This window comes from Trachemys scripta, chromosome 20, assembly GCF_013100865.1.
Source record: "Trachemys scripta elegans isolate TJP31775 chromosome 20, CAS_Tse_1.0, whole genome shotgun sequence".
NCBI classification, from domain to species: domain Eukaryota; kingdom Metazoa; phylum Chordata; order Testudines; family Emydidae; genus Trachemys; species Trachemys scripta.
In genome coordinates, this window is record NC_048317.1 from 5,199,428 (window position 1) to 5,225,313 (window position 25,886).

The 25,886-nt window shown below is 46.0% G+C and overlaps 1 protein-coding gene across 1 annotated transcript in view; it reads left to right on the forward strand.

Annotated features, from left to right (window-relative positions):
- CSMD2 (CUB and Sushi multiple domains 2) overlaps positions 1-25,886 on the forward strand; it is a 560,683-nt gene that overhangs the window by 433,653 nt on the left and 101,144 nt on the right. The window contains exons 30-37 of the mRNA XM_034754071.1: positions 631-825; positions 1,871-1,987; positions 4,914-5,027; positions 6,318-6,413; positions 11,457-11,660; positions 12,491-12,615; positions 18,280-18,376; positions 19,886-19,990. Coding sequence (XP_034609962.1) covers positions 631-825; positions 1,871-1,987; positions 4,914-5,027; positions 6,318-6,413; positions 11,457-11,660; positions 12,491-12,615; positions 18,280-18,376; positions 19,886-19,990 — 1,053 coding nt within the window. The remainder of the gene's footprint in view (positions 1-630; positions 826-1,870; positions 1,988-4,913; positions 5,028-6,317; positions 6,414-11,456; positions 11,661-12,490; positions 12,616-18,279; positions 18,377-19,885; positions 19,991-25,886) is intronic.

Here is a 25,886-nt window from a genome sequence, read left to right on the forward strand (position 1 = left end):
AGTTAGCCCAGGTGACTGGCAGCTGAGTTAGCTAGCCCAGGTGTGAGCAGCCATGCTGCAAAGCCTGTACCCAAGTTACTGGGTCCTCACTGGTGCTGCACTTCCCCATGTGTGTTGCTAGGGCTCCTGGTGGCATATCCCGTGGCTCTTTGCATGCTGCAGTAAGCTGAGCTGCTCTATGACTCTTTCCGAGTGAATTGTCGGAGATCTTGTCTGTCCTTCTGCGCACATGGGGGGAATTGTGGGAAGGCACTGGAGGACTATCAGCACTCGAGTGATTTAGCCACTGCAAAGTGAGCACTTTCCACCTGAGTGAAAGCAGAACCTGGGCTCTAACCCACAGCCCCAACTTTGCTAGCTTGAAAGTACCGCTAAACTCAAGTGAGAGGTTTTTGTGTGCAGACAGTGGGGGGGGGGGACAGGGGCAACACCTGGGTAAGATCCCAGGCTGATTCTATAGGGAAGACAGCCCCTGAGTGGCACAGCTGTTAATAATAGGACTCAATAGTCTTGACTCCCAGTTACCTGCTGTAACTGATAGGGCTGGCATCATGTACTATTTACCTGCTAGATGAACCTCTTAAACAGTCAAATCAACACGCTAAACCTCCTTGCAATGTTGTTTTGCAGAAAATCCCAGGGAGTCTTGCTTTGATCCCGGGTCAGTTAAGAATGGCACCCGAGTGGGCACAGACCTGAAACTGGGGTCGACAATTACCTACTACTGCAATGGTGGCTATGAGATCGAAGGAGTCTCCACCCTGACATGCATAATGGGAGGGGATGGGAAACCCGCGTGGAACAAACCTCGGCCAACGTGCACAGGTAAGGCTGGTGGGGTGAGCAAGGAGCCGGCTCCAAAACTTCTAGGCCTGCTGCCGAGCCTCGCTGCTGCACCAGCCATTCAGACGCACGGGCGTCCCTTTTATAGCAAGCTCATCAGGGGTAGGGGGAGCTTTGTTTTTACTCCTGTAAAAAATGTTGAATGAAAAATGAAAGCATTCACTGTCCGAGGTCAGAAAGAAACTTACTCTGTATGCAAATTATTTCATAGATATCCATTATGAGGCTTCTTGTCCCTCCTTCGGAAGCATCTAACAAAGACAGGGTACTAGAACAAACCAATTATCAGATCCAGCAGGACAAATTCTGCATTCCAAATACAGCGTCTGATTTGGAAAGCCACTTAAGCCTGTGCTGAAATCCATTCTCATTTAGGAAAGTACCTAAGCATGTGCTTAATTGATTTCCTGAGCCAGGGCGGGTAAGAAAACAGGAAAATGTTTTTTCTCATAAGTTTTTCCTGTTTTTCATCAGAAAATTTTGATTAAATGTTTCTGACCAGCTCTATTTGCTAACGGGAGCTGGACAAGAGACTAATATGAGGCTAGAACGTGGGTGTGGATGGGAGAAATCGATGGTTTGAAAATGTTCTGATGGGGAGTGCTGCATTGGTCCCTGGGCCAGTCTCCTGTTGCTGAGAAACAATGAAAAGATTAAGAACCCATCCCTCCAACTCCTGTGCTTTAGAATCAGATGGATAGTGCTGGAGATCACGCATTCGGCTACATACTGTACGTGACATCCACCCAGTCCCTGGTGTGGTGGTGGTAATTAAATGTGAAGCAAGCATGAACTCGAGTTAGGATAAGCAGTATTGTTCTTAATAAGAACTTGCAGTGGGTGCTGCTCCACCTGAAATGTAGCATTGATCACAGACTTGGGCAGCCGGTCCTGCACACAATAATAAGCACATGGCTGGATGTATTTTGAAGCAGTGGAGAAAATGGGTAATGCTTGAAGCCGGGGCTTGAATGACAGCTGCTCCGGTGATTTCTTCTAATGATTTCTTCCTGACTTTGTCTTTCAGCGCCGTGTGGTGGTCAGTACACTGGATCAGATGGAGTAGTTCTGTCTCCAAATTATCCTCGGAATTACACCAGTGGACAAATCTGCCTGTATTTTGTCGTCGTGCCGAAGGACTACGGTATATGCCGTGCAGTCAGTGGGCTAGATTCTCAGCTGGTATAAATCAGCATTGCTCTGTTGAAGCCACTGGAGATAAGTCAGTTTATACCAGCTGAAAATGTTCCCCACAGTCTATTTTCTACAGTTGAGTGTGAGTGTATTATTATTGGGGAGGAGGAGGAATGGGAAATACGGCAGAAGTGGCATTATTGACTGTAAATTCAATTTCATGTACAGAGTTGTTGGAAATTTGTTAATTTAAAAATTATATGAAAGATGGCAAAAAAAAAATTGACAAAGTTTTTGTGAGGGTTTTTTTTTTTTTCAGTTTCTCAACCAAATCTGAGAGTTACTGATTTGAAAAAAAAAAAAAGAGTGAAAATTTAATTTACAGTAATTAGGTTTTGCAATGGAGTAGTGGCAGCAGTCTTCTCTTTCAGAAGATGTCTGAAAGTGCAAATGTATTCAGCCCAAATATATGCTAAATATTGTGCTAAAATTGTGTGTGTGTGAGAGAGAGAGAGAGAGAAGTATGAGTAAAAATCAATCTGGTGGTCCTTTAAAAATCTTTCAGAAAATAAGTGTTTGTTGAATGGATATTTAGAAGGTAAATATAGAACTGTTAGAACAGCTGTTAGAACTGATCTTTGCAATTCAGCCACTGTCAAGTGAAATACTATCACAGTCAGTAGATAGAAATGTTGCCCCAGCAAGAATGATAATGCTCTCTGCCATTCTACTATGCACAATGAGGAGGTGCAGTCACTTGTACCATATTTATACCGTTGTATGAGAAAAGCTATCTCCCTCGTGCAAAGCTCCTTTTGAGATGTTATTTTTCCTGTAGGCTTGTCGTGACCTTCATTTTGCTAAAGCTACTGCATGGAGTATTGGCATCTGAGATTAGAGCAAAACTCTGTCTAGTGGGCGGGGGAAGGGTGGGTGATTATTCTGTGATAACGACAGCACTGTGCCCTGATTCAGCAAAACAAGCTGGGCTGGATAGGTGTGGGAGCATTCACGTGCTTAAGTACTTTGCTGAATCAGGGCCTAAATGTGCATCGGAGCCAGATTAAATCCATGCACCAACATTTTAGTTATCGACTCTGATGTTGCTTAATTTTGTTCAGTGCCTGGATACCAGCATATGTACCTTGGAAACCCTTGAGACAGCTAGATGGATGGGTATTCATGTTGTTTAACATATTTTCTCTTTTCAAAGTGAACTTAGGGCTCATGAAACTTGCTGCACTGACAGCTCTGTAGAGTGAAGCCCTGTAAATTTTATTCCACAAGGCAAGCTTCTGTAGGCTGCCATGTTATATTGATCTACAGTGGAGTCAGTTCCCATAGCCCTTGACACAGCAAGGTGAGATAAGGACACCCAGTTCTATCTGGGACTAATTAGGGCTACTAACTTCTTCCCCTCAGTAGCTAGCACACAGCAATGACCTTCAGTCTTTACTGACTTGAGGTGGATTTGGACCCGTGACCAAGCTGTGAAATACACCATAGGTGGTTACCATTCCACAGTGCCATCCAGCCCCGTTAAGGTGCTACTGTTGCTACTTTTACTGATCCTTATGCTTGAATCAGTCAAGTATCTAGTGGACTAGGAAAAACTTCTTGACGAGCAGCCTGACTTCCTATCTACAGTATGATGACAGCTAAGTTAGTTTCTTTCCCCCACCCACCGTGTTTCAATAGCTTCATTAAAAGTGAGTGGGGAAACTGTTAGTAGCAAATTCTGTAGGAATCCTGTTTTCTTTCCTTTCCTGATTCTCCAGACAGCACGTGTCAGGGGGCTGGCCCAGCTCCCTCGCAGTGTCCTAGCATGGAAGACACGCTGTAAAACTGAATTTGCAAGTAACAAACGTTGCAGCTTGATGAATGTTACAGTGAGGGATCTTACAGTTTGTGAATCTGTAATGGGCGTTTGCAACTTACAGATACACAGCTCAGGGCGGGAAATAGAGGCTTGGGTTCTTGAGGAAAATACTGTTGTTGTATTTTGAAAAATTTACAAAAATTCCCAAAACCCGCACACACCAACTTGAAAATGGCCTGATCGTCTCAATAGCGTTTTCCCCTGGATGAGATTGGGGGTCATCTGGGTGCATTTACAAAATAAGCAATAAAATGGGGAACACAGAGTGACTTCCTCATTGGCAGTCTCAGCAGAGGTGCCTAAGACTGACTGGAAATTCAAGTATCTTTTCATCACTAGGAGCTATCCTTCCAGAGCAGATGGGCTTGGTGCTGGAATTGGACAGGGAAGGTGTCCCTAGCCTTTGTTTGCCAAAAGCTGGGAATGGGCAACAGGGGATGGATCACTTGATTCCCTGTTCTGTTCATTCCTTCTGAAACACCTGGCATTGGCCACTGTCGGAAGACAGGACACTGGGCTAGATGGACCATTGGTCTGACTCAGTATGGCCATTTTTATGTTATGTTCTCAATTAAGGGCACAATTTTTTAATTTGAAATAAATCTTGCCCTAAGCATTTTGGGGCAGGGACCAGCTTTTTGTTCTGTGTTTGTACAGCGCCTAGCACCATGGAGTTCTGGTCCATGGTGGAGGCTTCTTAGTGCTATCAGAATACAAATAATAAATAATAATTGATCATTATCACTGGGTGACATTATATAGCCTGTGTTATGTAGCAGGCCAGACTAGACTCGCCATAATATGATCCCTTCTGGCCTATGAAACCTTGGTGAGCCAGCATTTTGGAAGCTTGCTACTGCCCATGTTGTACCTGCTTGGTGGATAAATAAGGGATTTCCATCTGAAGGGCTGACAATCGGGCACTTTTCTCTGGGTTCTCACGACAGTCTGGAGTTACCTGAAGCTGAAGCATCTCAGCGTTGGGGGTTGGCTTTAGTTGAACGGCAGTGTGTTCCCTGTCTCTTGCCCTTACTGGTTCCGTTCTCTCCGTTCACAGTGGTTTTCGGGCAGTTCGCCTTCTTCCAGACAGCGCTCAATGATGTCATCGAAGTTCACGATGGACCCAACCAGCACTCCCGGCTCCTCAGCTCGCTCTCCGGCTCTCACACAGGTAAGGATCAGTCACCGGTGCTGGCAGAGACGGAATGCCCCGGAACGATCGATGGGGCCTTGCCTCTCAAAAGGTCATCGCGCTGACTGATCCGTGACAAGCAAAGACCCCAGGCTATGGAGAATATGGCAGCACGGCTAGCCGGTTGGGGTAAGTTGGGCAAGGCCCAATAGGTATGTCTACGCCGCAGCTGGAAGTGAAAAGCTGGAGCGGCCCTGGCATTGTAGATGTGCCAAATGTGGCATGCTGGGGAATGGTTATTTAGAAAGAGAGAGGGATTCATTCCCTCTGTTACACACTGTGCAGGCATTGCGTGAGTCAGCCATAGGCTGCCCTGTGCACAGCCCCTCACAAGCCCTTGCAAAACGCGGGGGTGGCAAGATCAGGGGAGAAAGGGGCCATAATGCAGAGCACGATGGTAGATTCTGAGCAGTTCTAGATTGCTGAGCTCTTCATGGGCAGCCCCGGCATGGCTGTGGAACTTAGACCATCTTCCTGGTTTGCCAAAGTGATGCTGGAGGCTGATTCAGTTCTCGGCCAACACACAATCACACTTCCCCGCAGGAAGCTATTGCAGTGTCTCTCCCCTCGTAGCTGGTGTTATCTTCCAACTAAACATTGCCTTCCCTTCATTTTCAGGACCCACCCATCCCTTGTTTGGCTTTATCTCCCCAATGCTGTACTTAAGGAACTTGTTTCCTTGTCGCGTGTGTGGCGCGAGATCCCCATTAGTGGGCGATATACGTCTAGGCCAAGATTGACCCTTGATATGGGGTGCTTCATTTTTGGGAAGCCCAGCTTGAGACACCTTAGAAGGGCCTGATTTTCAAAACATGCTGAGAACTTGTCCTCATTGCTGATCACTTCTGAAAATCTTCACCAGGGACTAGACTTCTCAGGACAGTGTTTTTGTAAGGTGTGCATCCTACCTTTTTCTTTTCCTCCAAAATTTTGAGTTCGGTTCTTTAAAAAAAGGAAATTATTTTTTTTTTTAAATTGCAGCCACAATTGCATTTTTTTCTCCCCGAAACGCCCCCCTCCCACCATAGGCAACCCCCAGCTGTGCAGAGCTATGTGCTTCTACAGATAGATTCTCACTGATTCCTGGGTACAATTAACAATTGCTCTGTGCGTAAGGAAGTCTCCTCCATGCCAGCTTCAGAAAAACCTATACCGTAAAAGTTCCCCATGTTGAGAAGGTCTTAGTAGAAAGGCCTCAGTAAACCAGTTCCCTGGGTGATGCTGTAATACGTGTACACCTGCCGTCTGTTTCCCTCTCTCCCTGTCTAGGTGAATCATTGCCCTTAGCCACCACCAATCAAATCCTCATCAAGTTCAGTGCCAAGGGTCAAGCAACTGCCAAAGGATTTCATTTTGTCTACCAAGGTAGGTGCAGTCGTGGTCCAGAGATACGTCCATGGTGAGTAAATATCTCATTGACATTGACAAGCACTTTTTTTTTTTCAAATAGGTGGCCCAGATTTGAACCTGATCTTACAAAGTCCTGAGCATCTTTGATTGCTCTTGTTTCAGTGGATTTGAGGGCAGGAGATCAGTGGAGTCAGGCACACAGGTGCAATTGTTTCGGTAGCTTGGAGAGAGGCCAAGCACATGGTTGGTTGTCTGTCTAACGCAAAAACAATTCGTCCCATTCACCCTATTGAGCCGCAGTTCAGATTCACAGAAATCTCTATTCTGGTCAGAGCAGAACATGCTGGCAAGTGGACCCTTTTTTTTTTTTTTCAAAAACACAGATGGGCGTCAAAGTCTAACTTCTTGCTTCCCCATTTCCTGGCAGTTGTGTATGCATAGGTGGGGATGCCTGTCTGAGGGAGAAACAGTAACAGGAAACTTGGAAATGGCGGAGATGCTTAATGACTTCTTTGTTTTGGTCTTCACCGAGAAGTCTGAAGGAATGCCTAACATAGTGAATGCTAATAGGAAGGGGGTAGGTTTAGCAGATAAAATACAAAAAGAACAAGTTAAAAATCACTTAGAAAAGTTAGATGCCTGCAAGTCACCAGGGCCTGATGAAATGCATCCTAGAATACTCAAGGAGCTAATAGAGGAGGTATCTGAGCCTCTAGCTATTATCTTTGGAAAATCATGGGAGACGGGAGAGATTCCAGAAGACTGGAAAAGGGCAAATATAGTGCCCATCTATAAAAAGGGAAATAAAAACAACCCAGGAAACTACAGACCAGTTAGTTTAACTTCTGTGCCAGGGAAGATAATGGAGCAAGTAATTAAGAAAATCATCTGCAAACACTTGGAAGGTGGTAAGGTGATAGGGAACAGCCAGCATGGATTTGTGAAGAACAAATCATGTCAAACCAATCTGATAGCTTTCTTTGATAGGATAACGAGCCTTGTGGATAAGGGTGAAGCTGTGGATGTGGTATACCTAGACTTTAGTAAGGCATTTGATACAGTCTCGCATGATATTCTTATTGATAAACTAGGCAAATACAATTTAGATGGGGCTACTATAAGGTGGGTGCATAACTGGCTGGATAACCGTACTCAGAGAGTTGTTATTAATGGTTCCCAATCCTGCTGGAAAGGCATAACGAGTGGGGTACCGCAGGGGTCTGTTTTGGGACCGGCGCTGTTCAATATCTTCATCAACGACTTAGATATTGGCATAGAAAGTACGCTTATTAAGTTTGCGGATGATACCAAACTGGGAGGGATTGCAACTACTTTGGAGGACAGGGTCATAATTCAAAATGATCTGGACAAATTGGAGAAATGGGCTGAGGTAAACAGGATGAAGTTTAACAAAGACAAATGCAAAGTGCTCCACTTAGGAAGGAAAAATCAGTTTCACACATACAGAATGGGAAGAGACTGTCTAGGAAGGAGTACGGCAGAAAGGGATCTAGGGGTTATAGTGGACCACAAGCTAAATATGAGTCAACAGTGTGATGCTGTTGCAAAAAAAGCAAACATGATTCTGGGATGTATTAACAGGTGTGTTGTGAGCAAGACACGAGAAGTCATTCTTCCGCTCTACTCTGCTCTGGTTAGGCCTCAGCTGGAGTATTGTGTCCAGTTCTGGGCACCGCATTTTAAAAAAGATGTGGAGAAATTGGAAAGGGTCCAGAGAAGAGCAACAAGAATGATTAAAGGTCTTGAGAACATGACCTATGAAGGAAGGCTGAAAGAATTGGGTTTGTTTAGTTTGGAAAAGAGAAGACTGAGAGGGGACATGATAGCAGTTTTCAGGTATCTAAAAGGGTGTCATAAGGAGGAGGGAGAAAACTTGTTCACCTTAGCCTCTAAGGATAGAACCAGAAGCAATGGGTTTAAACTGCAGCAAGGGTGGTCTAGGTTGGACATTAGGAAAAAGTTCCTAACTGTCAGGGTGGTTAAACACTGGAATAAATTGCCTAGGGAGGTTGTGGAATCTCCATCTCTGGAGATATTTAAGAGTAGGTTAGATAAATGTCTATCAGGGATGGTCTAGACGGTATTTGGTCCTGCCATGCGGGCAGGGGACTGGACTCGATGACCTCTCGAGGTCCCTTCCAGTCCTAGAATCTATGAATCTATGAGATGTGTTAGAGGGAGGGTGTGCAAGGCATCCTGGGTAAAACAAAACACATAGCACATGGACATTCATCTCTCTGGACCAAATTAAAATCAACGGAAGCGTCGCTAATGTGCTTGTAATCTTTGTTTTTTCCCCTCTCTTCCCAACAATTCCCGCCTGAAGTGCTAATAAATCTTAGCGCCACTGAGAGATGAAAATTCATTGATTTCCTACTCAGGAATAATCAGTGCTTTGACTTCTTTATTCCCACTGGGAGCAATTGCCCACTCCCACAACGGTCTCAGAGTCAGTCTCTCACCCCTTCGCTCTCTCTGAAGCTCCGCTGTTTCCCGTACCATACAGCTCACAAGAGCATCATCCGCAAGTGGCAGGAGTTCAGGCACTTACAGAAATAAGGGCAGTGCCTCGGCCCGACTGTCTTTTCTCTCCCTCGCTTGTGTTGACAAGGATTGTTTTAAAGTGTTACAGTAACACACTCCATTGTTACAATCCATTACAATAACGAGACTCCTAGTAGCCTGAAAGAACCACGTTTCAGAGTAGCAGCCGTGTTAGTCTGTATCCGCAAAAAGAACGAGTAGTCCTTGTGGCACCTTAGAGACTAACAAATTTATTTGAGCATAAGCTTTCGTGGGCTACATGCATCCGAAGAAGTGGGCTGTAGCCCACGAAAGCTTATGCTCAAATAAATGTGTTAGTCTCTAAGGTGCCACAAGTACTCCTGTTCTTTTTGAAAGAACCAAGTCAGTTTCTTCTTGGTTCCAGTCCCAGCTCCACTGTGGCTATGGGCAGGTCACTTAGGGCAGAATTTGCCAGGGAGCCTAATCAAGTTAGGTGCCCTGTTTGCTTGAGCGCCATTGAAAAACTCAGCCTATAACCTCTTTGTGCCTTGGTTTTCATCATCAATTGCACCCTCTATAGCCAGTTTCCCCTGTTGTTTGTGTGGGTCTTTCACACTGGAGAAAAAAAACCATCTTGAACTAATAGGAAAAGGTGATTGTAAAATCCCAACAATTTATCAGGGGGACTCAGGAGCCAGTGTTGTACCAGGAACTATTTAAAATTCATTTTTAAAAAAGTCTAAATCTTTAGCTGGTGGTGTCCGTAAATCACTGTGAACATGTTAAGTGCTAATCAAAGAATGATTGTGTGCAAGGACTCGTGATTTGTGTGAACTGAATGATTCTTTCTATGTGTCTCTAATAATAATAATAATACCTAGCTCTTTTATATAGCACTTTTCATCAGTAGATCTCAAAGCACTTCACAACCTTTCCTGTATTTTATTCTCACAACACCCTTGTGAGCTCGGGCAGTGCTATGTTCCCCATTTTACAGATGGGGCACTGAAGCACTGAGAAACTAAGGGACTCTCCCAAGGTCACACAGGAAGTCTGTGGCAGCCTAGAGAAGTGAACCTGGGTCTCCCAAACATGTCAGCACAAAGAGCCATTAGATTTGCCTACAGACACACATGGGTGAATGCAGAAACCATCAGGGCACAGTAGGGCTTTGCAGTGGGGAGGCTTCCACTAAGGCTAGGTTAATCCAGATGCTCAGACTGAGGGCCAAACACTCGGGTTACCTGTGCAGTGAAGATGTAGCCAAAAAGACAGCCTCTGTCCTCTACAGCCTAACTGTGCATACTCCGTATGTACCTTTTAAAGTCAGAACCTATGATCCTGGGGCAGAATCTTTGCCTGATGTTCAGCGTAAGATACATTCTTGTTTTGCAACCGTGTCTGGATCGAACTGTCATGCTGTCTGGAATGGCTCACAAGCAAGAATACCAACCTCGGGCAGACTGTTAAGAGGAAGGACACAAGCCCCAAACTGGTTGTGAGTTCTATAATTCGATTTCACCAACCAAGTAACAAGTGGTAAATTCCTCAAGTCCTATACAGCCTTAACATGGAGTCATGGACAGTCCCCTTGGGCATTCCGATCTATCTTGCCACCCAGGCAAGCTTGACTCTGTGACAGATGGTCATTTTACCCAAAGAGCACAAAATATTGAGGTTACTCCCAGTCCCAAAGGAGCAGTCACATACCCCAGGTCAATTTGCACCTTTGATCTCACACCAAAGACAACGCTTGTAGCCAATCCTGTAATAAACTAACTAAAGATTTATTAAGTAGGAAAAAAGGAATGAGTTATTTAAGCGGTTAAAACAGATACATGTGCACACACAAATGAGTTGCTGTCTTAGGTTTCAGATGGTGAAAGAGCTGCTGAAATATGCCAGTTCCATATGTCCATTAGGGCTAACCCAAGTTAATCCTGGGGATCTCTTGCTTATGTTTAGAAATCTTTGTCCGTTAGAGTCCAAACATCATAAAAACACCCTAATTCCTTCTGGTCAGGGAGTCCAAGCTGATGAGATGAGCACTTCTGCACCTAACCTCTTCATTGGGGGCGGAGGGGGAGGGGAAGAGAAATTGACAAAGTTTCTGTTCCACAGTGGCCCATTTGGATTCAATAGTCCTTCCTAATGGCCAGGAGATAACACCTGTAGGAATCCAGCATTTTGCATTAGGTGAAGCTTCCCCCCCCCCCCCCCCCCCGTTTGGTGAATTACATAGTTTCAGAACAAACATTTTAGTTATAGAGCGAACACTTGAGAATTACTTTATAGCATGGGATACAGATATTATAAGTAGGACTAATACAAGCAGCATCCTACAAGCATGCCATAAAGTCTAAACACATTCTTATAACACTAATATCTATTTTAACCATACTAATCCACAGGTGAACCAAACTGTTTTCCAGCTAAGCATTAGTCTGTGTTCAGAGAGCCCCGGGGCCTTGGCATGAGCTGGTTCCTGGTCTGCTAGCATCACACTAACATTTTCTCCCTCTGTGTTCAAAGCGGTTCCTCGCACCAGCGCCACACAATGCAGTTCCGTGCCAGAACCCCGCTACGGGAGGAGGATTGGAAGTGATTTCGCTGTCGGGGCCATTGTCCGATTCGAGTGCAGTGCCGGATATGCTCTCCAGGGCTCCCGGAGTATTGAATGCCTGACTATGCCGGGAGCGTTAGCTCAGTGGAATGTCTCCGTGCCTACCTGTCTTGGTTTGTAAACCTGGTTCTGTGGGGGATAAAAGGGAAAGCAAGGTTCTCTGCATGCCTAGCTCTTTGTATTCCTTGTGGGAAAGCCCGATAGAAAGTCATGGAAAACGATCCTCTTTCTCTAGGGTTTTTTTAACAGAATATTGAATTCTATGGGATGGTTACAATCACCTTTAGAGAGGGTATCATTCTCTACTAAGGACTCTGCCCCTGCTCGCCAGGTGTGCCAGGGTAGTGCCCAGCAAAGCTGGCCTAAGTGGGAGGATATAAGTGGCATTATGCCACCTTTCTTACCACCCTTCACAATGCTGGTGGCGGAACCCGGCCCTGCTGTAAATTAGACCAGCCTGAAGGCTGCTCTAACTTGCGCCAAAAGATCATGGTTTCCACCCTGATCCGGATTGCTGAAATGGGTGCACTCCATCCCCATCCCCGCCAACCCCCAATTTGGAGCCAAGATCGGGTTCCCATTTTGCTGGGTGCTGTGCTGCCAGGAACAGAGTTGCAACCCAGATGGTTTTATTCACAAATCACTTTCTTAAGTAATCACCCAGTCCCAGGTACTTTTCTGCCCATACCCGGTGAAGTGTTGGGGTGGGAGGGATAGCTCAGTGGTTTGAGCATTGGCCTACTAAACCCAGGATTGTGAGTTCAGGCCTTGAGGGGGCCACTTTGGGATCTGAGGCAAAATCAGTACTTGGTTCTACTAGGAAAGGCAGGGGGCTGGACTTGATGACCTTCCCCTTCTATGCAATCCATATATTATTTATTATATAAAGCTGAGCTCTCCCACATTCAAGTTCTCGTTTGCTTTTTTTTTTTTTTTTCTCCAGTGCCTTGTGGTGGAAACTTGACTGAGCGTAAAGGCACCATCCTTTCCCCGGGCTTCCCTGAGCCCTATCTGAATAGTCTCAATTGCGTGTGGAAGATAACCGTCCCTGAAGGAGCAGGAATACAGGTACCATATTAAACAGCCGTCACTGCAGCATGATATTGAGAGAAGGAACATACTGTATCTCGTGCACTTGTAGAGGACAAGTACCATCAAGTCACTGCTACTCAGAGGTAGGAGGTCGGTGGAATGCGTAATTCTTTTCTGGAATCAGACATTCCTTTTCACCCTGGCTGGCAAGGTGGGTGAGATTTCAGTGGGAGGATTACTACACGGGGAAGTTGGCCGGCCGCTATAGCTATGCTAGTCTAACTCTCTGTGTGAATGCTCTATTCATAGAATCATAGAATATCAGGGTTGGAAGGGACCTCAGGAGGTCATGTAGTCCAATCCCCTGCTCAAAGCAGGACCAATCCCCAACTAAATCATCCCAGCCTGACCTTAAAAACCTCTAAGGAAGGAGATTCCACCACCTCCCTAGGTAACTCATTCCAGTGCTTCACCACCCTCCTAGTGAAAAAGTTTTTCCTAATATCCAGCCTAGACCTCCCCCACTGCAACTTGAGACCATTACTCCTTGTTTTGTCCCCTGGTACCACTGAGAACAGTCTAGATCCATCCTCTTTGGAACCCCCTTTCAGGTAGTTGAAAGCAGCTATCAAATCCCCCCTCATTCTTCTCTTCTGCAGACTAATCAATCCCAATTCCTTCTGGAATAAAAGTGAGTCTTTGTTGATGTAGCTTATGTTGCCTAGAGCAGCCGCATGGTGTGTAGTTATGCAGGTTTAAAGTCATATGAACTATATCAAAATAAATCATTTTTAGTCCGGATTAGATTATCCGCACAGGGACTATACCAACATAGCTATAGCATTATAATTCTACCACTGTAGTTCTAGTGGTCAGTTTCTCCACGTAGTGAAGCCCTGTGTTTGGGTTTCTCTGGCACTTATCAGTCCTCCACAGAATCCCTGGCACAAACCTGAGGAGACTGAGAATTAAATTCATTCAAAGCACATCACAGAGACCAGTCCTTTAGATAAAGTTCCCATCCTCACAGAAAGGTATCTAGCTACATGTTACACTGGCATCAATTGATGCAGATAAGATGGATTCATTTAATAGGGTTCATTCATTGCATGAGTCTGATAATCGCTGGGCTTCTTTCTTCTTCGTTACACCATTTTATCTGCAGGGGTTTTGTTTATTAAATGCTCTTATTTTTTTAATCAGGCATTAGGTTAATAGAGGTTTTTTCCCCCCCTCTCTCTGCAGCAGTCATAGCTGTTTGGCACACACAGTAAATGTATGTCTTATGACATGTTTGTTCTGACATCGGGTACACTTTTATTATGTGCTGCGGATCTGTGTCTGACACGAAGCGACCGGGCTGCATTCTGATCTCTGGGACATGGGTGTAAATCTGAAATGATTCCATTGACTTCAGTCGTGTCACTGAGATTAGTATCTTGCCTGACCATGGCCTGTCACATCAGTGACAGTTTGTTAACAGGCGGAATGGAGGGGATAAGTGCTCTGTGGCTTCTAATGGGGCTGTCACTACTGCCAGACTGGCAAATTTCTGCTCTTGTTTTGTATTTTAAGTCCAATTAACAGACTGTTTTGCAAAGCTGCAAAATGCATCACAGATTCCTTCCCACTCATCTGAAATGTTAGCCATTAATACAATCAAATTGCAGGAGGCTCCGTTTAAACATGTAAACAGTCGATGCATTTTGCAAAATGTTTGGGACTCACATTATCAAGAGGTGATAAATAATTCAGATTTTTTTTTAAAGTGTTATCAATAGATTCTTCCTTCCGCCACTTTTAATGCAAAGCTTCAGTGGGAATGTTCTCAGCACGTGTAGCCAATCATTGTTTTTACATTCCTACATTGGATATGGAAGGAAGTGAATAATAATGTAGGCTGGTAAGAAAAAACGTGTCTTTCATTCATAAGTGCTCTCCCCGCGATTTCGTCTCCCCATCATCATGATGCATCTAATAAACCCTCCCAGAAAACATTGTGGGTAAAACTAGGAAAACTAATATGAAGGGAATCAGGAAATGATCCAAAAGCCCTTTTTCCACTAAAGGTTTATCTACAGGGAGACACTCAGGAAAGTTAAAGTGGATTAGTTAAAGCTCACTAAACCCATGTGGACACTCTTATTCAAAATTAAAGTGGCCTTAATTCAGTTTACTTTACTTCCAGAGTGAATTAAGATCATCTAAATTGAACAAAGCCAGTTTAATTCTGAATACAAAATGTCCACACTGGAGTTTAATGTGGTTTAACTAATCCACTTTAAATTCACCCCTTAATTTGGATTAATTATCCTGAGTGTCCCTGTGTAGACAAGCCCTAAAGGTGACCTGCAAAGAGAAAAAAAAAGTTTGCGTTTATGCACATGAGAAACAAAAATCATCTTGCCTCTAAGTGAGCATCAAGTCAATCATTTCCAAAAGCGTAACTAGCTCAGTTCAGCATCCAATACCATGGTGATGAGTAGGACCCTACCAAATTCACGGCCCATTTTGTTCAATTTCACGGTCATCGGATTTTTAAAATCGTAAATTTCATGATTAAATCTGAAATTTCACAGTGTTGTAATTGTAGGGGTCCTGACCCAAAAAGAAGTTGTGGGAGGGTCGTAAGGTTATTGTAGGGGGGTCGCGGTAATGCTACCCTTACTTCTGCGCTGCTGCTGACAGCGGCGCTGCCTTTAGAGCTGGGTGCCCGGCTAACAGCCGTTGCCTTCTGGCTGCCCAGCTATGAAGTCAACACAGAAGTAATGGTGGCAAAACTGGGCCCCCGCTAAAATAACTTTGTGACCCTCCCCCAACTCCCTTTTGGGTCTGGACCACCAATTTGAGAAACACTGATCTCCCCCATGAAATCTGTATAGTATAGGGTAAAAGCACACATAAGACCAGATTTCACGGGGGGAGACCAGACTTCACGGCCCGTGACGCATTTTCATGGCGATGAATTTGGGAGGGTCCTAGTGATGAGTCATCAGCAAGGGACTGGCCCTTGGCCCTTCAGCACAGGCCTCCGCCACTTGAGCTAAAGAAATAACTTTGTTAGCCTGGAACAGCACTTCTACCCATGCCACTCTTCACAGGGGGCCAGAGTGCATTTAGCTAACGGTATGAGTGGGGATATGGATGATGGATAGATCCACAACCCCTTCATCTTTACCCATGAAGATGCACATAGAACAAGGGGCAGAGACGTGAATCCAGATGACGTGACCCCCTTCTGCTGAGGAAGCTGATGTTGATTTGCCATTCTTTTTCTCTGCTGGAAGTTTCTCAGCTGAAGGAAAGTTTGCAAGAGCCATCGGGCTTCGACAGGAGGAACGTGTCACCATGAAGTCGGCCTCCGGGAGCCGTCAAGAAAAGAGATGCAGTAAAGGCAGAACAAGAGCGATCGCTCTGTGTTTGACCCACATAGAAGCAAAGCTGGCATCTAGTTATGCTTATGCACCCCAAGGCGCTCTCTGCACCGAGGTGGACCACAATATAACCAGAGCCACTTAGCCCTGAGCACCTCATGTGCCCCATCCTCCCAATTACCTCCTTTTGTGTGTGAAATGTTCAGAGTTATTAGATACTAATTTAAGTATCAGTTTACCCCCCGTTCTGTACAACAATTAAAGGTTAAAAAACTGTAAATCAGAGGAGGAGGCGAAACGAAAGCTTTCTTAGCAGCAGCGAGTCAACGGCAGGGGTTTTTATGTAATCAATGCACCAGCTCGCACTTCTGCCATGAATTATTCATTCTGGGAGCAAATCTTCCTGTGAATTAATTTCTATACATGGCAGAAAATAGATGCCGCTCCCTCATGAATCCACATCCGTCTAGAATTAGAACCTTAAAATGTTTGTCTTTATAAATATAAATAAAGGAATTTTAAGACCGCAAATGAAACCCACTTTCCTTTGTAAAAAGGTAAGTAATAATTGGGGTGCAGTTATGCAGGCTGACACAGGTATTGACTCTGTCAGTGTGACAGGTAATGACTCCACAGGGGTGATTAGTATTCCAGCTAGATAGACTCCATTTGTTTAAAAAAAAAAAAAAAAAAGCTGCAAAGTTATTTTATCATTCAGAGTAAATCAAGCAGGAAAACAGGTTAAAATGCCAGAAATAATGGTTTGATTTGGTTTTTTTTTTTTAACTTTGCATTAGCAGGCAAAAGGAAGTCAGGCATTTGGACTGGATTTGAAAATGCAGCATGTAGGCATTTTAGAGGAAATGGGGGTGTTTTCGTAGGATTTCCAGATGGGCTGGGGGGAGGGTTGTCTGGGAGTGTGTCTGATTATATATAAATCAGGATTTGTCATGTCGAAAAGTACCTGTAAGTGCTTAGTCCTGCAAATTGCCTCCCGCTGAGCTCAGTGCTTAAAAGAGTAATTTCATTGAATTTAACGCGACTTCTGCTGATCATAAGCATTGGGATTGGTAAGAAGTATTTACATCATCCAAGTGAATAGCAGCAATACGTATATGCAAGAGCCCTGGAAATGAGAGATTCTATCCAGCCAGCCAAAATGCCCAAATATGGGTACAAAATTCCATCAAGTTAGGCACCTAGATAAATGGTCTGATTTTTGTCAGGGATGTAGCAACCACAGTCCCCATAGATTTGAATGGCAATTGTGGGCACGCAACTCAGCACTTCTGAAAATCCAGGCCTCTTGTATAGGAGCCTAAATATGGGTTTAGGTGCCTAACTTTAGGCCCCCACTTTTGAAAATTGTAGCCATAGGATAATTGTTAAGCCGGGGACTGTCAAAGAATGCTAAGGGTGCCCCACTGCCTTTGACTTTCAGTGGGAAGTGGGCCCCTAGCTCTCTTAGGCTGCCTTGAAAATGCCAACCTAGAAGCACAGAGCAACTTGTTTCTCCAGCACTTTGAATTCCTTGTCCCCAGAAATACTATTAGAATCTGTCTGAAAAGGCATCAAGAGAAAAAAAAATCCACTGGTAATCACTGGAGGTGTTCTTGCTGAAGAATAGGAGCTATTTCAGAATGCTATAGCAATTTTATTTATTTGGTGAATTTTGAAGCCCCTGCTCCTGGAGTCATGTGATTACATAAGAATCTCAGTTTTCATTTTTAAAGTAAATTTCCAGCACTTCTAGTTGTAGGGGAAAGCTTGAAAACAAGACTAGAGTGCACCCAAAAGGCTCAGAAACCGAAGGAAAATATGAAGAGCCCCCAATTAAAAATAATCATCATTGTATCATGAGTTTCAAGCCAGTCTTGTAATTTCTGATCACAGGGCATTGGCATTACTATACATGAGAGCATCTTCCTTCTGAAAACATTACGTTTTAGTGCGAAAACCTACAGAACTCTGCAGGAATTTTGCCAAATTGAAGCAAAGGACCAGAGCCTCAGCTGGTGCAAATCAGCTTCTGAAGTCAAAGGAGCTGTGCCAGGTTGCACCTGCTGATGATCAAGCCCAGTATATGGACTGATGCTTTCCGGTTTCGCTGTAATCCTTTCACTCAGCCCAACCAGTGACATTCTGAGACTGTAGTTCTGTTAACTTTGGTAATGCGTCATCACGGGCAGAATGACCGTTCCTAGTGAGATCAAACCACGGGACATATTGTTATCTTTATTAATGACTCTGTGGTTGGTATTACTTTTGCCTATTAACAACATAGGTACTAAGTGAATGATATTCTTTTCTTTGTTTAATGTTTCAGATTCAAGTGATCAGTTTTGTCACTGAGCAGAACTGGGATTCCCTGGAAGTGTTTGATGGAGGGGATAATACAGTCACCATGCTGGGAAGTTTCTCTGGTAGGTGGCTATTTAAAGTCCTATTTGCAGTATTCAGCAAAGCACTTAAGCACAAACTTAATTTCCATTGACTTCAACTGGACTGCAACAGATGCTTAAAGATAAGCACATGTTTAAATGCTTTGCAGACTAGGGACGGATCTAAGCATGTGCTTAAATGGGACAGTGTGCTTTGCTGAATTGAGGCCTTGGGCTATGGTTGATTTCAGAAGATGCCAGCAGAGAACCTTAAACATGGCACTGGCTGGTCACCTTTGTAGTGTTATTAGGTTGGTAACAGCAGTACCATGTCTTAGGGAAAATGGAAGAAAGTGGTCTAGTAAGTAGGACCTGGGAGTCTGGACTCTTGCCACTTACACTCCAGCGATGGGACTGACCTGTCACTTGGTGACCTTGAAAAGGTCAGTTAGTATTGCTGAGTGTGTCCGCACTAGAGAGTGCTGTACTCATTTTCCAGCAATGTTCCAATAGCAATAGTGTAAATGCTAATGTAGGGCATAGGTGTTTGTACCACCCTGCTTGTGAAAACCTGCTGTAAATCCTGTCTGCACTAGCACTTTCACCATTGCTAGCATTACTAAGCTGCACCATTGCCAGGTGCAAAATGTTGGCTTTAGATAAGGCCTCTGTGTCTCATTTTTACTCATCTGTAAAATGGGTACAATACTATGGCACTTTCCCTAAACTGCTCTACCAACCCAGTGCTTGTACAGCGTAAAGTCCAAGATTGCCACCTTCTTTGTTAACAATGAAAACAGGAAAAAGAGAACATCAAAACTAACTCAAGCTTTCTCTCTAGACTTGGTTGCTAATATGGTTTCTCCCTCAGTATCGCTCAGCCATCACCCTAGATCCTCTCATCCCAGAGAATGAGATTACCTTACATCCAAATGGGGTAACAAGTCACCTGCAGCATTGAGTCACCAGAACCCTTTTAACCCCTTCCCTGCAGAATCAACACCTGGGTGCAGTGTTTCTGGCAAAAACTTGCCGTCGGTTATTCACAGCATTGTGAGATTTAATCGATTAACATTTTTTAATGCTTTGAGATCCTCAGATGAAAGGTTCTGGGTCAGATTCACAAAGAGTAGCAGTCACTGCGTCCAGGGCTGCGCTCAGTCCCACGTATCAGATAGAAACACTTGCACCTGCTAATTTAATAGCTAACAGGGGCGGCGTAATGCACTCCTGGCTTCCCCAGCGACTGAAGCTTCGCTCCCACTCGAACTCAACACCAAGTCAATCTCTCAATCCCTCAGTCCGGCTGCTCTCTGGCGGATAAGACTTTATGCCATGAAATGTGTCTCTAGGCTTTGGAAACGTCTTTTCCGACCGGTCTTAGCTATTCCTCTCCTGGACTCATGAGAACCTGTTCAAACTGAGCGGGCTGTTAAATTAAAGGACTTTCTGTTCTCAGATTCTTCTCAGATTTATGCAGCAAATCTCGGAATATAAAGGGGAGGAGAAAAAAACACCTTACAGTCCCATACATCCCTCCTCTTTTCCCAGGTACGACGGTGCCTGCTTTGCTGAACAGCACTTCGAACCAGCTCTATCTTCATTTCTACTCCGATATCAGCGTGTCCGCCGCAGGATTTCACTTGGAATACAAAAGTAAGCGCATCTCCCAGATGAGTTCCTGGAACAGCACATGCTCTAGCTTTGATCCTGCAGGTCCTAGCATGGGGTGTAAGGTGGTGACCATTCAGTGCAAGTGGAGGCTACATAAGGTGGGTGGTGCAAGCGAGGTTAAGGGCCAGGTTTTGACCCAGTGCTCAAACACCATCCAGGCCTACTCTCTTGCAGGCAAGTGCACAGGATGTAAAAGAGGTATTCATGTGGGCATAGCATGGACATGGCCAAGGAGGTATTTTCATACATGTGATCCTCGTGCTGCGGCTGATGCGCTTAGCTGTGACATCCCCTGTTTAGCCTCGCCCCTGTTACAAGGCAGGAGTAAGTTGGCAGCCTGCAGGTTCATAGATCAGGGTCCCCTGCACTTCCTCGGCACTTTATGCCTTGCACTTACGCACGCTGTACTCCGCTGCTGCGCCATGTCAGTCCCCCAGTGCATGAATGTGTGTGGTGAGCGCACGTGCACGGCTGTCCTCCAACCTTGACTTCCTCCTTGTGCTGGGATGCAGAGATCGTTGCCGTGGGCACCGCTTTGTAATAGCACCTGGCCCTACGTGGAATGAAAGAATAGAAATGAATGTGGGCTTGCGACAGTGTCTGTCATAACCCACCTCCCGTCCCAATGAACTTTGTGAAGCAACAAGTTAGATGCTGGCAATGCAGCGATGCTGCAGAGGAATATGGCAGGGGCATGCTTATTAATGGCTTTCACAGCCTGAGACATCAGACCTGGGAGGCTTCTTAGCATGAACTGAATAGAAAACCCTAAGGAAGACCGTTCTGCTTAAGCAGCTGTGGCCCCAGGCAATCTAGGGCGTGTTCCATTGCTGTCTCCCAGTGTTTTATTGGAAAGATTCAAGTGTTGGTGCATCCCCAATCGCTGTTAAAGGGTCTGACCATTAGGGATCTGGAGGTAACGTGACGTAGAGTCGCTTCCCATTCTTGGACCTCCACTCCAGGAGGATGTGGGAGCATCACATGGGTTTGGACAGGGAGCCTGGAGCCATCCATATGAAAGGGGGCCTGGATCGTGTGCATCTCTGCAGGACACTGCGTCTGACTGGAGTGGGGGGTGGGAGGGATTTTCATTAAAGAGAACCGGCAGGTTTTTATCATGAAGCCAAAGGTTCGTTCTTCCTGCTGCCTGTACTTTGATTCCTCCTCTATGACCAGATCTGGTCAATCCAGAAAAGCTATCTCTTGGTAAAGCTACAGCAGACAGCCATGCCGAGGTGGCTGTAGTATATGAATGAAAGCTGGAACAGAGTCCAGCAATGTATGAACTGCAGGTAGCAGAATGATAGCTGTTATGAAATTGAAGGTATCTGTAACAGCAGTGGAAGCAAGCAGGCTTGTGCATTTACAGTGTACGTCTACAACAACCAATCCAGGGCATTCTCCGCTCCCTACATGCGTGGAGGTTAATATACAGAGATATTCTGACTCTCTGACTCATGCCTGAATCGGTATCAGCAGCACTGAGCTGATGAGAGATGTGCTGGGACTCTTGTCTCCTTTAATGGAATCTTCCTGCAGGCGATGTGAACATAATTGTTTCTTGCTGGACACCCTGTCTTGACAGCTGCTCACAAACATGACTCTCGCCTTCAGATCTTGAGCCAACCAATTGTGGGTTTTTTTCTCCTCAAAGCCATAGATAGATTTAGACTGTTTCTCATTTGCAGAATGTCCAGAAAACGGCATAAGGTCCTGTGCTGTACAGGTGCCTATCTGCAGAGACTCTACCCTTGAGAAATGCCTGCTTCTACCAGACTTTCCAGGTTGCTTCTGTTTATGCCTGTGTGTGCTAATGGTTAAAGCAAAACTGCAGGAGAGGAGGCGGGCTTGGGAGAGGCTAGGACCCTGGAGTGGGACTCAGGAGAGACAGGTTATGAACTTGCATAAGTCTCTTCCCCTTTCTGTGTCTCCTCCAACCTTTTGTCTGTTTAGTGTGTAAGCTCTTCGGGACAAGAGTCGCCTCTTACTATGTGTGTTTGCAGCACACCACGCAGCGGGGCCTTGATTTCATGGGGACCTATGGGCACTACTGTCATACACATAAATGATTCTGGATTTTATTTGCTTTGTGGAAGCACCTGGAGGCCCCAGATGAAGGGGTCAGGGCCCCATTGTGCAAGTTGCTGCAATCACAGAAAATAAAAAGACAATCCCTGCCCCAAACAGCTTATCATCTGAACAGCTTCTCCTTGTAGCCGAGCCACTGGCTTGCCCCAGAAGTCCTGTGTTCTAACTGCAGGTCTGTCAGTGACTTGTTATGTGGGCTGGTCACTTAATTTCTCCATGTTTCAGCTCCCCATCTGTCAAATGGGAGTGACAGCTTGCTGAGAGGATTGGTTAATATGTGTACTGCATGTTGAAGTTGTTTGAGATCTTCCTTTGGGGCCCCATCCCCTGTGCCAGTGTGGGAGCTTTGACCTCCACTGGGAGCAGAGCCGGCGCTGTGTTGCCTGGTGTTTGGCACGGTATAATGTTTCGCGGTTTCCGCTTGCTTGTTACGGGTAGGTAGCAGGGCTATTTATTTCTCCCGCCACGTGGTGGGGATCCGTAGAGTATTCCTCGTCAGTGTCTGGGCCAACACAGTGCTCCAGGAAGCTCAGTTACTGTGTCAGGAACCGCTCGTCTGTTTGGAGCACAGCCAGAGGTGGAACCTAGAGCAGCAGATGCTAGAGCACTCCCCTAACCACATCCAGCGCCTTCCCCTGTTCTCTAGAGTTCCCAGTGGGAATGGGAGGCATCATCTCTTGCTCTGAGTTAAGCTTGAGAGTGAGCATTCAGGGGGGTTCCTAGATGGTAGCTTATGCAAGTAAATTACCTCCGTATTACATTCCAGTGCTGAGGTTGTGAGCTCTTTGGAGCAGGGACCTGGCTTTCTGATCTGTGTTTGTAGGGTGCTGAGCACAAGGGGGCCTGGTCCATCAGGGTGGCTCTTGGGCACTACAGTAATACAAATAACAATACTTATTATCCGACTGCAGTTCCCTGCCCAGATACACTCTCTCTCTCTCTCTCTCTCTCTCTCTCACCTGGAGACTGTTTGGCACCAGAGCTTTACTCTGTCCACAACCTGGCTCCCATCGTCTAACCCAGATGGCAACTCCTACTCAGCCAGCCATGCTGGAGAACTCAGTACCACCTCCCCCCCCCCCCCCCCAAGAGAGCCCTGGCCTTAGCAGTTTTGGGGTGGAGATATGAAGGCCCAGGCTGGCCCCAAGGCTGCCTTCTGTGTCTTTGGTCTCTGGCAAAACCATGGTTGTGCCCAAACGCTGTGCCAGGCCCTTCCTGGCCCAGCTACAATTGCCCAGGGAGGGGTAAATAGGGCAGCCTCCAAGCTCCCAGCATGTCATCTCACCATTCTTCCGTCCCTGTTGCACTACAGAAACTTCCATAGTAACCGCAGAAGGGTCCTGCATTTCCTGCCATCTCCTCCACCCTCACCCCCTTTCCTGCCACTTCCCTTAGTCCACATGGTCATGCATGGATTTTCCCTCTCCCTCTTGTCCCCCGCCATGTTCTCTCCTTGAAGCCCAGTGTTGCTCTTGTTTACGGTTTGCCTGTCTGCAAAGGATGCTGTCTCTGGGTCTGTGAAAGTGAGACCTGCCACTCAGCCAGCTGCCCGGGACTTGTCATCCCTTCTGGGCTGGTGTCTCTGCTACAGGGCAGCAAAGAGCCTGGGAAGCAGGGTGCAAAGGATCTCCCCAGCACGATGAGAAAGGGGCTGGCCAGGCATGCTTTGACATTGCATCAGCGGTGTGAGGCATCGGCTGGGCCACCAGCCCACCTGGCAGATCTGTTTCCTCCTCTCGCCATCCATCCCATTGTTCCCAGCAGTGTACACATCTGTTGCCAGAATCCTCTCTCTCTCTCCATGAAGCCTGGGGGCACCCCCAGGTGAATGCTGCCAGACAGGCACAGGGAAGAGGCTTGGGTGGGTCAGCAGATGAGCGACTTGCTGGGGAATACATCAGTCTCCCACATGTGTTGGAGGGTGTCTTGCCCTCTCCTTCTCGGGGGTGGGTCACCCTGGTGCTTCCAGGGTGATTATTGAGGGAGACCGTCAGAACTCTGTGGGGATCCCAGGTCCCCTCATTGCATTTCCAGCCCCTCCTCCATGCCTACCAACTCACTTGCAGGCACGTGCTAATCCAGCCAGTCACCACCAAGTTCAACTGTGGTTTTTCCTAGCCATTGGGCAGCGTGTCGCCAAATGTGCCCATATCCCATGACTTTCTTTCCACTGGGCTTTTGTTTCTTTACTAGAGGAGTCTTGCTTGTAGAGAGAACCTGCGTCCTTTGGGACTGCCGTGACCAACGGGCCAGGAACAGTCAAACCTGACCCATCAGGCGCATCCTCGGGTGGTGGTGGTGAGATTGGAGTCATGATTAGGAAGGGTGGATTTGACAGCTTTGGTAGCCCAAGAGAGGTTGGTCATTTGCTATGAAGACTCTAATTCAAGGCAGTGGTTTGGGCATGAGGCAGGGAGTTGGAACTCCTGGGTTCTGACCCATTTTCTTCTGTTGTGCGACCTTGAGTCATTTCACCACCCTCTGCCTCAGTTTTCCCTTCTGTGAAATGGAGATAAGAGCACCTCGCTCCTAATGGGTTCATTAGTAAAGCAGTACCTTAGTACAAGGTACAACAGCGAGAACGCCAGCGAGTCCATGAAGCCTAGCAATGATGTGGCTACTGCCATTGGTTTTATATGGAAGGCACCCAGATACTACGGTGATGGTCGGCAGTACAAAACCCTGAGGTGGATAGATAATCATGGTTCTCAGCTGAGGCGTTGGCTGAAATATACTGGGTGCCCCATTTTGGGGTCCGGTTTCCAGACTGGGACAGGAAGTTTCCAGCTTGTACACTTAAGAACACCGGAAGGAAGCAGCATGAGGTGAGCTCATATGTAGTGTTTCTTCCACCTCTCCCTGGATCTGATCCCTTGAGAAATAGCCCTTATCTCCACATGCCCAAAAGCCAGAGGGAAATGAGTGGACTTTAGAATCATAGACCATCAGGGTTGGCAGGGACCTCAGGAGGTCATCTAGTCCAACCTCCTGCTCAAAGCAGGACCCAACCCCCAACTAAATCATCCCATCCAGGGCTTTGTCAAGCCTGCCCTTAAAAACCTCTAAGGAAGGAGATTCCACCACCTCCCTTAGAGGTTTTTAAGGTCAGGTTTGACAAAGCCCTGGCTGGGATGACTCAGTCGCCCACTGTTCTGTGTGAGAAGTTATTCAAATCTGCTCTCACTACTCCCTGAAGGTCAGGAGATACAGCTACACGTGTGGCCATGCATGTTTTCTTGCCAGGAAGCATGGCTCTGGTTTCAGAAGGGGAGTCACCATCAAACCCGTGTCAAAGTTATTTCTTTTTTCCCCCGCTTTGTAGTTCAGCCTCCAGATTGTGGAGTCGAAGCAGAACGTTAGCCCTTGGAATGATGCTGAAGGTTATCTTTTAGCGACAGCTGTTAGTGTGGTGAGTGAGGGAGGTTCTGGCAGACAGCTGAGCTACGGTGGGCATGAGGTGACTGCAAACTACCGTCTTAGTTTTATCTCCATGTGGCGCCATAGAAGTGGGAGATGGGGGAATACATAAAGAGGAGAGCACCTCACCGGACAGATGACCTTTGGGGTTGCTAATCCTGTTTGCAGTCGGCCTCCTTCCCATTGTAATTGTAGCCTGGAAGGAAACGGGATTGAGTAAAATCTTCATGGAATATTCGATTTAGATGCTATGAGAGACCCACATCTATTACTGTTACCTGTCTCGAATGATAAATTTATTCCATATCTGAAGAGAAAGAGGGAGGGGGCAGAGAGAGAGGGGGAAAATGGATTGTGCCATCTCTGTCCCCAA